Here is a 12,588-nt window from a genome sequence, read left to right as displayed (position 1 = left end):
TTAGTACTGTGCCAGCAAGTCACACAGTTTTCCAGTCAGTCTAGTAATATGTTGTGGTTGACTATGTCAAATGCAGACTGAGATCTATTATAGGCCTACTAAGACTACAAATTCTGCCTCTGTCTGTTTAAGTGGATATCGCTGAAGTCACCTTAACTCTTTGACTGCGGTTGACTCGATAACGCGTCAATTGCTAGTTTGTCCAGTTGGCCGTCGACGCGGCAGACGCGTTGGACGCACGTTCATTGTTTAATCTCTGATCGCGCTATTCTGATCATTTTTCATTCTAGGTTTCGAGTTCCACTTACTTCACCGACATCTGCATCCGGTTTTATGACGCAGATTCCGTTTCCGGTTTTCTTTTTTTCGGCAAAAATAGAGAAACACACGGTTTTTCACACGGTATAAAAAACGAACGGAGAGGTCCACTTCTATAATCTATAGTCTGGGTGACGAACAGTCATCGCCGTCGTGTATCACATCGTATTTTTGGCCCATCGGAGAATCTGAGAACATGTCACATCCGGTTTGACGTATTTCACTGTTTGGCTCTGTTTGGGGGGGGGGACAGCGAGTCAGCGAGCTGATGAAGGTGGCTATTTGCTGCTCTCTGCTGGTGGAACCATCGTATGTGTTCAAAACCGCAGCTAGACATACTATTGGAAAATTAAGTAACAAAACTAAAAAACTAAAAAACACGAAAATCGCTGGCACTGGGGGAGTACTTTATGAAAATACTCTGGCAGTCAAAGAGTTAACAAGAGCAGTCTCAATGCTGAAGTGTGGTCAAATCCTGACTGGAAGACATCCGTTTCAAACAAGCAGTTGTTTACTGTAGTTTCAGGAAATTGTTCATTTGTTGAAACTACAGGACAGGTCATCTAAGTATTTGTTGATAGCGAGATAGGAGGTACATATTATTTAAAGGGCAAGACTACTTTGGTAGAGGTTTGGGTTGTGTTTACCTTGCCATGATGTAACTCCAAAGGTGGACAAGAAATCTAAAATAATTGCTCCATTGATTAGAAATGGATAATTCTAATATGCTCCTCATTGACTTACATTGTACGGTAAAACAGCTCTTTAAGTCACTCTTTTAGCATGTAAACGAACACAAACAAAGTTGATTAAGACAATATAGAACACCACCAAACCCAGTACTGTTTTATAAATAAAAATGTCAACTTACTGCTGATTTTACTATTTGAAGATCCGGATCCGTGGAACCAGTCCGGGTTTTCTTCTTAATAAAAATAGCAACAGTACTGGGTTTGGTGATGTTCTATATTGTCTGAATCAACTTTGTTTGTGTTCGTTTACATGCTAAAAGAGTGACTTTGAGAGCTGTTAATTGAGCATATTTTGAATTATAAATTTCTAATCAATGGAGCAATTATTTTAGATTTCTTGTCCACCTTTGGAGTTACATCATGGCAAGGTAACTACACAACCCAAACCTCTACCAAAGTGGTCTTGCCCTTTAAGTTCATAGTGCAACACAAATTGTTTACTATCACTCAGCCACTTGTTAAAAAGCTTGATTCAGTGTTGCTTGTAAGATGAACCTGCATGAAATGCAAAGTTGATGAGAGGGGAACCCTCAAATTAAAAACAATAAAAAGGTGACCATCACCAGACTATTAGCGGGTAAACATGGAAATGTGTGTGGTTTTCACTGTCAGTGTAGCTGTTGTTGAAATTGCACGATTAATGCCGCCTAAAGTAAAGTAGCAGATCTACAAGCTCACAATGCCGTGCATTGCCTGTGAACTGGTAGATCTGCTACTGTACATCGCAGGACGGTGTCCATCACAGGACGGTGTCCTGCGATGTCCTGACGGTGTCCTTCTCCATGGAGATATATCATTTCTGTATGTCTCTGTCTTTCCCGCTGCCGCTCTGTCTCCAGCCTCAGGATCCAGCTTACTTTGGCCCTGATTCCTTGCTTGTGAAGAGCTCCAAACACTACCTGAATATCCGGTACACTCTGCTGCCCTACCTCTACACACTCTTCTACAAGGCCCACACCACAGGAGAGACTGTTGTACGTCCCCTCCTGCATGAGTGAGTCACACACAACGTCCAACCTACTTCCATTCTTTTACAGGAATTTGTGTAACCGTGTGTTCTCCAATCCAGCGGTTCCCAACCTTTTCTGGATCAGGGCCCACTTGAAAATCGTGTTAAGCGGTCAGATGGGTGGTCCACGTGCATTTTCAGAGCATGTTTATTTTAATGATCGATCAATCGATTGTGTTCTGGCTCGGATCAATGGAACTGACGTAGTATACTTCTTTATTTTCATTTTCTTTATGAAACATACCATGACATTTTTGGTACACTGTAATTTGTAATATTAATGTTGTGTCAATACAATTGTAGTGTTTTGGCATTTATTTGGCGGACCACTTGCAATATTTTCACGGCCCACCAGTGGACCCCGGCCCACAGGCTGGGAATCACTGCTCTAATCCCCCTCTCTCTCTCTCTCTCTCTCTCTCTCTCTCTCTCTCTCTCTCTCTCTCTCTCTCTCTCTCTCTTCCCCCCCCCCCCCCCTATTCATGTCTTTGTTTCCTATCCATCTCTCTAGGTTCTACTCTGATAGTGAAACCTGGAAAGTTGATCGTCAGTTCCTTTGGGGGAAACACCTGCTCATCACACCTGTACTGGACCCGGTCAGAACACACACATGCACTATTGATCAGCAGTTCTTTTGGGCAAAACACCTGCTCATCACATCTGTACTGTATCCAGTCACACAATACAGTACAGACATACACAGGCATACACATGAACACGCAGGCACAACATAAACACACATATACACATACGCAATCAACATGCAGACACATTACAGTACAATAATACATGCGTGCGTATACACAAGCACACACACACACACACACACACTCACACTCACACACACACACACACACACACACACAGTACATTTTCACATGCAAATCAAATGAAAGTATTCCTTAAAGACTAAACTTTTTGGATGATCAATCGCACGCGCACACACACACACACACACACACACACACACAGTGACCTCCGTTGGGAGTGCGTGACGTGGGATTTACTGTCTCTCTTCCCCTCCCCTCTTCTCTCATCCTTCTTTCTTCTCTCTTTCATTTCCTCCGTCTTTTCTTTCAGCTCTAATGAGAGCACTGACCTCATTACTGGCAGATTAGAACGGCAGATAGACGAGTGTATGTGTGTGTGTTTGTGCATGTGAATCCCAGCACGAATGCATGCGCGTGGACACTCGTGCGTGCTCCATGTGTCTGTCTGTATGCTCTTGTTTGCGTGTGGACTGCGTGCGTGCGGAATGCGGTCGTGTCAAAGTGGCCTGATTAATAAGCAATTTGGCCTTGCCTCTCGTGAATCACAGCACAGCGAGATACGGAGTGAAATGGATTCAAAGTGGTGCCAAAGATATAATTATTTCAGTCGGTGTTATTGTTAAAGAGCTTTAATACGAGGGCAGAGAAGGAGGAACGGGGCCTTCAGGTCAGGGCACTCGCCTCCGAATTAGCCACTTGAACTCTAGTGTCCTTATCCTGGGCATGTGATAATAGGCGAACATTCGGCGAAAATAGCCGATCTACAACCTTGCTTGTAGCAATGCATGTTACACATGCACAGTAAAATGCAAAGTGCTAATTAACCCAGTGGTTGAAAAAGTACTCAAATGTTTTACTTAAGTAAAATTATCGATACTACAATGTAGAAATACGCTGTTACAAGTAAAAGTCCGGAATTCAAAATTGACCTTATCAAAGTATCAAAGTATTGGTGTCAAAATGTACTTAAAGTACCAAAGTAGAAAGTACACATTATGTAGAATGTCCCGTTCCACAAGTGTATAAAACTAGAGGTTCCCTTCCGTCTAGTAGCCTGGCCCGCACATCGGCCATGATGGTCCGCTTGTTTTTCATGTATGTGGCAACACCCGGAGGTGAAAACGAAACCGAAACGTAACTTTTTATTGACAGAGAGAGAGCATGGTCGAGTGACCATAAGTTTGTATTGAGAGAATGAGGACCCGTATGAGAGTAGACGGTAGACGACCGACCGTACACGACTGTACTCAATTGTATATTAGGATGTATGAAAATAGCTGATCTACAAGCTCACAATGCGTCGCTATTGTGCCGCTATTTTCAAATGGACGAAATGTATATAGGCCTAGGGCTATAAGTGGGTAATGTATATGTTGTAATAATAATCAAAATCTACAAAGTAACTAGTAACTTAAGTTTTCAAATAATTGTAGTGGAGTAAAAGTACAATATTTGCCTCTGAGATGTAGTGGAGTATAAAGTAAAAGTACAGCAAATTGGAAAAACTCCATTGTACTTTACTGTACTTAATTGTACAGTAAAATGTTATACTTAAGTACAGTACTTGAGTAAATGTACTTAGTTACTTTACTAAGGTGCAATAATAGGTGAAGATTTTCAAAGAGTGTCCTAAGATTTTCAAAAATGTTCCCAAAAATACAAAATATATTTATAATATGATAAATAGTCATACAGGGCAAAATCCTGAAAACAAAATGAATTAATTCTTACTCCAAGCTCACAACGTGCTTGGAAATGTGTCACACAGCAGGGGAGGCGGTACAGCCGGCGCTAAACAGGAGGTGCAGTGGCTCATGGAGCTCAGCTTGATGCATTGCATCACAGAGGTCACGCCCTGTAGGTGAACTTCTGTGCAACACGCTATGGTCAAACAGGGGGGAAGGTAGGATCATCTATTTTTGGCCGTTTCTTATTTATATGCCTTTTTGGTCGAAAGCTCTCTAAAAACAGGTCTTGCCACCAAATTGATGTTGAATATATTTAACATGGCTGATCTTAAAGCCATATTTATGCTTAATTATGTGCCGGTGTCGTGCAGGAAAGATTCTGCAGCCCTACAAGCTCACGCGCGTCATGCTGCCACACGTTGGGCGATTATATATCTGCTATTTTCATGTCGTGACGACACACGCAACAAAGTATATCAAGCATTTAACGGTCGTTATTTTATTTCAAGTTGTTTAAATAAAATTTACTCTGCAACGATGCAAGCTGGAGTTAAGCAATACCCATTGTATGGAGTTCCGTGTCAGGTAAGCCCTAATATGGGGTCTATGCCAGCTATGACGTCACATTGGTGACATCAGCGTGCTCCATATATGGGGATTTAGTTGGACCGCTGGTTGAGAAAGTGATTTAAACCACTCGGAGCACCGAAGTCTGACGTAATTTACTCATCCTACCTGGGTTGCGGTTTATTTCCCCCATTCAGAATTACCATAGACTTGTTTAATATTGCGTCAAATAAGAACTTGTGTTCCAAAAATAAAAAAAATGACCCCGGCGGTTTGACTCATATGGATATGAAGCATCAACTGACGGTGAGAAAACGCTAATGTTACTGCGGCCAAATTAGTTACATTTTCGCCAGATATAGACTTTATCAAATATGAGTGACTATCATAAACGATACAGCGACACCTCCCTGACAATATCGCCGGGACGGTTTGTTTATTTTTGGACCACAATTCTTATGAGACGATTCTAAGATGACCCAATGTTATTCTCCTTAGAGAAATTACTTCTGCAACCCAGGGGATGAACGAGTGACGTCAGGACTTCAGTACTCTATTGACAGAGAGCTTAGCCTCTCTCTCTCCCTCCCTCCCTCCCTCCCTCCCCTCTCTCTCCCTCCCCTCTCTCTCTCTCTCTCTCTCTCTCTCTCTCTCTCTCTCTCTCTCTCTCTCTCTCTCTCTCTCTCTCTCTTTCTCTCTGACACACACACACACACACACACACACACACACACACACAGTCTCTGTCTGTCTCTCTCTCTCTCTCTCTCTCTCTCTCTCTCTCTCTCTCTCTCTCTCTCTCTCTCTCTGTAACGATGCACAGACTGTTATCAGATCAGAGTCAACGCCTCAACCTTGATCTCTGTGATAGACTGACTGAGGGGAGATATCTCCCTCGCTCTCCCTCCTCCACCTCCTCTCTGCATACCACTGATTCAAACCTCTCTCTCTCTCTCTCTCTCTCTCTCTCTCTCTCTCTCTCTCTCTCTCTCTCTCTCTCTCTCTCTCTCTCTCTCTCTCTCTCTCTCCCCCTGTCCCCTCTGGTCTTCCTGTGCCGCACGCACGCACGCACGCACGCACGCACGCACGCACGCACGCACGCACGCACGCACGCACGCACACACACACACACACACACACACACACACACACACACACACACACACACACACACACACACACACACACACACCCCCTCCGGCCCCTTCATCAAACGTCGGCTCCCCCCATCTCATCTGCATTCTCTTAATCAGCTGCACTCAACTCACCCCCCTGTGATCTCATCTCATGTCATCCTACTTCATCTCTCTCTCCCTCCCTCCGCCCATCATCTCTCTCATCCCCCTTTACCCAGTGTGTGCCATCTGATCACCCTGCTGGTATGAGTGTTCACCCTGCCTGATCAGACCTTACCTCAGGGAGGCAGGGGGCTTTGAGCGTGTATGCAAGGCTCTTTGTTTATGCCGGTCCCACTCAATCACAGTTAACTCACTTAACACATTCAAACCCGGGAACGCATCTCTGTCATTTCAGATGTCTTTGTTTATTCAAAAATAGCTGATATACAAGCTCACAGCGTGGCACATGAGCTTGTAGATCTGCTATTTTTGAAATATCATGAACATTTTGCTATCCTAAGTTTTTAGAAAAACACTTGTGGTTCTCAAACTTTTTCATGTCCCCCCAAGGACCCCCGAAATTAAATGCTTTTGGCCGCTGATCCCCATCAAAATATTCTGTTCCAGGGACCCCCACAGAAGAAAAGATTTGAGTTAAAAATTTTGTTTAAAAAAAGATATGTATTCAAAAATGTGCACAAAATGTTCAAGATTTTTCAAAACATAGCAGATCTACAAGCTCGTAGCGGGGCACTCGTGCTGCGCTACGAGCTTGTAGATCTGCTATTATTTTTTTTTTAATCTAAAAATGACACAGATGTGTTCCCGGATTGAATGGGTTAACGTCTCTCCCGTCCGTCAGCGGGGTGACTGATAGGCGGCGGGAGCGAATCAGGCACCAGAAAACAAGGTGCTGTTTGGTGACATGACGGGCTGTCCACGTTAACGTTGGAAATGAGACCCAGTGACAGAGCGTTAACCACTTAACGCACTCCATATGGGTAACCGGAGTCCCTCAGGGCTCAATACTAGTGTCTCTTAAGTTTTCTGTTGTTGTGGGGAAGGCTTTCACTGAAAATAGCCGATCGACAAGCTACTTTTTTAAATTGTAACCAATCCATCCATTTATTTAGTTTCCTCCCGTTAGTCACCAACACTGCAATATGGCCAAAAGTATATTGGGATGTCATGTGTTTGACAGTGGATAATAATACAGTGGCAGGGGCTCAGGAGGTGCAGTGGCCGCTTGGGAACCACAAGGTTCCCTGGTTCGATCCCTGGCTGAACCCCTAACTGCTCCTGATGAGCAGGTTGGGTGTGAATGTTGGTGTGAATGTAATGCACATGCTAAATTGCTTTGGATAAATACACATTATAAATGCACCATTTACAGGGCATCTGCTGGCATCCTGTCATCTCTCTCTGTTGGTCCTATAATGACCTATGACCTATGAAGGGTTTAAAATGGGACATGAGGACGAAATGGACTGATAAAGACGAGAGAGAAGCATGACAGAGAGCATGTGAGAGAGAAAGGAGAGAAAGAGAGAGGAGAGACAGTTTGTGTTGAGATTGGGAGCGGCAAGGAACAATGTCACTGGAACCGTGTGATGGACGGCTCTGGCCTACACAGAGGACATTTCATAATGCTGTGGTCTCTTTTTTAAAGGACATGTAGTTCACACTCTATTCCTGTGTTCTCTCTTTGTCTGTTCTCTCTCTCTCTCCAGCTCTTTTCTCTCTTGTCAGACAGTGCAGAGTGACAGAGCTATCAAAGACCTGGCTCTCTGCTATTGATTGTGCTTGTCTGTCCCTCACCTCAAGCCATCAAAGGCTGTCACCTATCGGTCACCGATTGATGCTGTCTTTTCCATCGGCCCTTGCATAATGTATCAATCTGACATTGCACAAGAGCGGTGGAAACTCAATATGAGATGATGGACACGTTTTTTTTTCTCCTTTTTAAATTATTTATTTATTTTATTGCGTGCACATAGTCTTTTCCCGTGTCTTGAAATCTTTCTGTTTTAAAATGCATCAATGCTTTTCCTAACACTGCATCATGCATTACAGTGTTTGTTTTAACTTAGTGAACAATTGCAAAACTTTCTGTCTTTTCTACAACTTAAGAAATGTCTTCATTCTACATCTGTGATTGATTGTTTCTTCCAGGGTGTGGACACAGTGAGAGCCTATGTACCAGATGCCGTTTGGTATGAGTATGAGTCGGTAAGTCTGTCTCCTGCTAGATCCACAAAACTCCTCACATTATGGGGTAATCTCTCAAGACAGATTCGGGTTCCCAGATTGCTTATGGGGCAATAATATTATTATTATTATTATCATCATTACCCTTATTATTATTATTATTACCCTTATTATTATTATTATTATTATTATTATTTAATTTCAGTAAAGTGCAGTGTGCACACATGATTCTGAAGTACAGTAAGCTTGTGTGGCTTTTGTCACTGAGTGACTGATTGATAAAGTTGCACCATTGGTCAACAAACTTGCCAATCACAAAGCAATCGTTCATTCAGGCTATGGGATGTACTCTATCCTTGGTTGGCATAACAACAAACTAGCCAATTGCAGAGCAATCATCCTGGAAGAGTATGAGTACATTTTAGGCATTCATTAGGCCATGCAGTTGCTCAATGTATTAATTTATAATAATATTAATAATAATAATAATAATAATAATAATTAATATTAGTATTACTAATAATAATTTCACATGGTTGCTAGCCTGTCAGATTCAACAGTCTGATTTACTTCCACTCAGACTACACATACAAGATGCACTGGCTGAGTGTTGCTGCCTCCTGTATCCATCATTTCAAATGAAAAGCCCTGCAGCGTTTCATAAACGGGCCAGCCATATACAGTACTAGGCTTTGACCTAGCCTTGTTACTTTCCTGCAGCCCATTTTCACCGGGAATAATGATGACTTAATTAGGCGTCTGCATATAAGGGACATTAAATGAAGGGCATAAACCGAGCACACATGCACACGTACTGACCATTTGTACACCCACACACACACGCACACACAGCCATGCTAACACGCTGGCAACATGTATCACATGAAAGGCTTTTGCCTGTTTTTTTTTGTCTAAGACAGAGAGATAAGCCAGTGAGGGACAATGGCGATGAGCGAAAGAGAGGACGGGGGGTGTGCGGGACGACGGACTATTTTCCCGGCAAAGAGATAAAAGAGGTGTTGAGTTCCTGTGGGACCTTATTCTTATTATGAGCGATTAGATTGGCTGTGCTGCTGCCACTTCTTTTCCTGGTTGGGCCCCCGTGATTATCTGTGCGTGCGTGCGTGCGTGCGTGCGTGCGTGCGTGCGTGCGTGCGTGCGTGCGTGCGTGCGTGCGTGCGTGCGTGTGAAGGGGGGGGTTTGGGTGATGGAAAGCAATGACCAAGAAAAAACTAGTTGGTTGGAAAGGGCGAAATGACGAAATGACATCAAAGAGAAAGAAAAGTAGCGGGAGACAGAAAGAGGAAGAGGAGGGGGACACACCAGAGATGAGGAAGGCCATGACAGAAAGCGTTAGGCCAGCAGGGATAAAGGTAGAGTCGTTGTGTACAGGCGGCGGTGGAACAGGTAGAGAGGGAAGAGAAGGAGTGAAGAGAGGAAAAGGGATTGAGGAGACCTACTTAAGGCTGACAATGAGGAGCTGATAAGATATGAAATTGCCTATAGACGCTTCAGTAACTCGCACCTACGCACATGCCCAAACTAAACGGGACACTCCGACAAACAGTGCTCTCTCTCTCTAAGACTCACACACACACACGCACACACATACACACAATGGGTACGGAGAGAAAAGGGATAAAAACAGAATTAGAGCAGAGTGAGAGAGAAGAGGAGGGAGAGAGAGGAAGAATGAGGAGAGAGATTTAATTGTCTTGGGCTGGTCGGAGGATTCAGTCCTCCGGGGCTCAGAAATTAGCTGTGCTCTTTTGAGGCCCTCAGAGAAATGAGAGAGAGAGAGAGAGAGAGAGAAAGAGAGAGAAGAGGACAATGAAGAGAGCTAATCTACCCCTCCATTGGTAGAAATAAGTGCTTATTTGAGCAATTGTACTCTCACTTTTATGTATTTCTAGCGGAAAATAAAATAAAATAGCTGCATACGAAAAGCCCTCAAGTGACCCAATCACTCCATTGAAAGTTCTAAATATTTTTGAAAAGCTCAAAATGGTATGATTATAGCCATTGTTCAATAGTACAATGTAGTGTTCTGCATCTTACCTATGCAATATTTTGCTTTATGAAAATATGCTGTGCTTTCAATGCAAGTTTTGACAGAATTAGCCTCGCGTGGCCAGCCCTCAATCTCACTCTGCTCTGAATGGAGGTCTGGAGAAACTCACAATGGAACAAACAGAGGATAGAATGAGCGAGCAGCTCAGTCACTCGGGCGTGGCTAAACTGTGATTGAGTGGTGACGTATGTGTTAGGACCAGAGACCGTCTGTGTTTTTCGACCGGGTGGGAACATAACATTTATCAAAAACTCTTACTGCATAATATATGTCTGCAAAAATAGAAGAGACATGTATTAAAACATTGCCTGAATTATGTGCACTGCACAAAATAGCATAATTTTGAAGACATCCGTCCATCTAAACCTGACACACATCAACAGGTGTTCTTGCCGTAATGTTACTTGCTGCAGTCGCCAGGAATTGCTTCCCTGATTAGTTGATGTGTGCACCAGCGTGAGCCCCTCTCCATCTATGGAACGGCTCTGTCATAATTATTGTCAATGGCCCAGCCCCTTTTCTATCCACCTTTTTGCCAAGAAAAATGTCAAGGCTTTCTTTTTGAGAAAACAAGCCTGGGATCCGAGTTTATGACAGAATAAACTAAAACCACTTTTTTTGCCAGGTCATTCAAAGGGGACTTTTGTTTCACATTATATTCTCAGATACAGCAAGCCTCACCAACTCTTATTTTAAAAAGGCTATTCTGTGTTTTTCCAAGGGAATTGCCCTGCTCTGTGTTCAATATAAGTAAAAGAGCCTCTTGTCAAATTGTTTTTTTTACATTTAGGTTCAATGCTGAGGTTCCAGAACTACACGAAACGGAGTGAACAGACATGGCTGCCCACTTTGACAAGACACATATTAGACAGCCATTGTGTGTTAGTGGTGTACTGGCCTTTCTGTTGCTGGACCTGTAGGCTGCCCAAACGCTCCTGATTACGTGTATAGAGGGGCGGGTGTATAGAGCCGGCGAGAGATTGCGCCTGATCCCATTGGTTCACCGATCTGTCCGTCAACCCCCGCCCCGTTAACACAACATTACGAGCGACGCCCACTGCACTCTGGTTGGTTGGGAAATGAAACACTTCCTCATACCGAGTACACCGACGCGCTGGGCCAGGCTTTTATTTTTTAGCAAAACTAAACAATAAAAGCCTGGAGATCGAGGCTACTGGACCTGTTACTGGATAGTCTTTGTAAACCAAGGACCTGGCAGAAAAATTATCCTATACAAGATTCAAATGGGAGACTACTGGAGATGGGTTAGATTGTACGACCTACAGTTTAAGTGTTAAAGGCCATAGTGTAAAGAGGACTGGTATGATATCGTACCACTATGAGCCTATGAGACTATATTAGCCTACTGGCTGTGTGTACAAAGAAACGTTTGACACTGATAGTGTACAAAAAAACGTTTGACACTGATTAGGCTAGTGGTTTGCAAGATTCACTTTGCATACACAGACGGACAGACAGACAGACAGACAGACAGACAGACAGACAGACAGACAGACAGACAGACATGCGCGCGCACACAGCCCTGTCTGTCTGTCAGGGGTGAAAACATAATCTCTGCCTCCTGGCCTTCCGGCCTGGCGGAAGATAACAAATGGTGTCACCTGTCTACTGGAAAATCTATAAACAAAAGATAAAGATAAATACCTCTGCACATTAGGAGTGTCACTCACAGATTGCCTTGCTCCACCAATCAGATGGAGCGAGTGGCAGCCCGCAGACAGCATGTTCAGATGTACCTGCCAGCAGACAAGCTTGGTTTACACATCAGAGGAGGAGCTATTCTCCCCACACAGAGACCAGCTGTTACCACCACCTACAGGTAGACACACACACACACACGCACTCACACACGCACGCACGCGCGCGCGCACACACACACACACACACACACACACACACACACTGGCTCTTCTGCATTCACATGCATACGTGCACAAATGGATCCTATTTGGTTTAATGTCATATCCATCTGTGATAGTTTGTACAGGTGTCTATATGTACAGGGATTCCTTTGTTGATTATCCAACTGTGTGTGTGTGTGTGTGTGTGTGTGTGTGTGTGTGTGT

General features: G+C 43.7%; 1 protein-coding gene across 1 annotated transcript in view; it reads left to right on the top strand.

The window, feature by feature from the left end:
- si (sucrase-isomaltase) overlaps window positions 1–12,588 on the top strand; it is a gene marked incomplete at both ends in the record, with an annotated part of 124,416 nt that overhangs the window by 60,924 nt on the left and 50,904 nt on the right. The window contains 4 exons of the mRNA XM_080429099.1: window positions 1,910–2,064; window positions 2,591–2,675; window positions 8,395–8,451; window positions 12,217–12,341. Of these exons, the coding sequence (XP_080285225.1) occupies window positions 1,910–2,064; window positions 2,591–2,675; window positions 8,395–8,451; window positions 12,217–12,341 (422 nt within the window). The remainder of the gene's footprint in view (window positions 1–1,909; window positions 2,065–2,590; window positions 2,676–8,394; window positions 8,452–12,216; window positions 12,342–12,588) is intronic.

This window comes from Gymnoscopelus braueri (genome assembly GCF_963280865.1).
Source record: "Gymnoscopelus braueri genome assembly, chromosome: 5".
Taxonomy (NCBI): domain Eukaryota; kingdom Metazoa; phylum Chordata; class Actinopteri; order Myctophiformes; family Myctophidae; genus Gymnoscopelus; species Gymnoscopelus braueri.
Note: the sequence above shows the minus strand (reverse complement) of the source record. Positions and strands in the feature narration are given on the sequence as shown.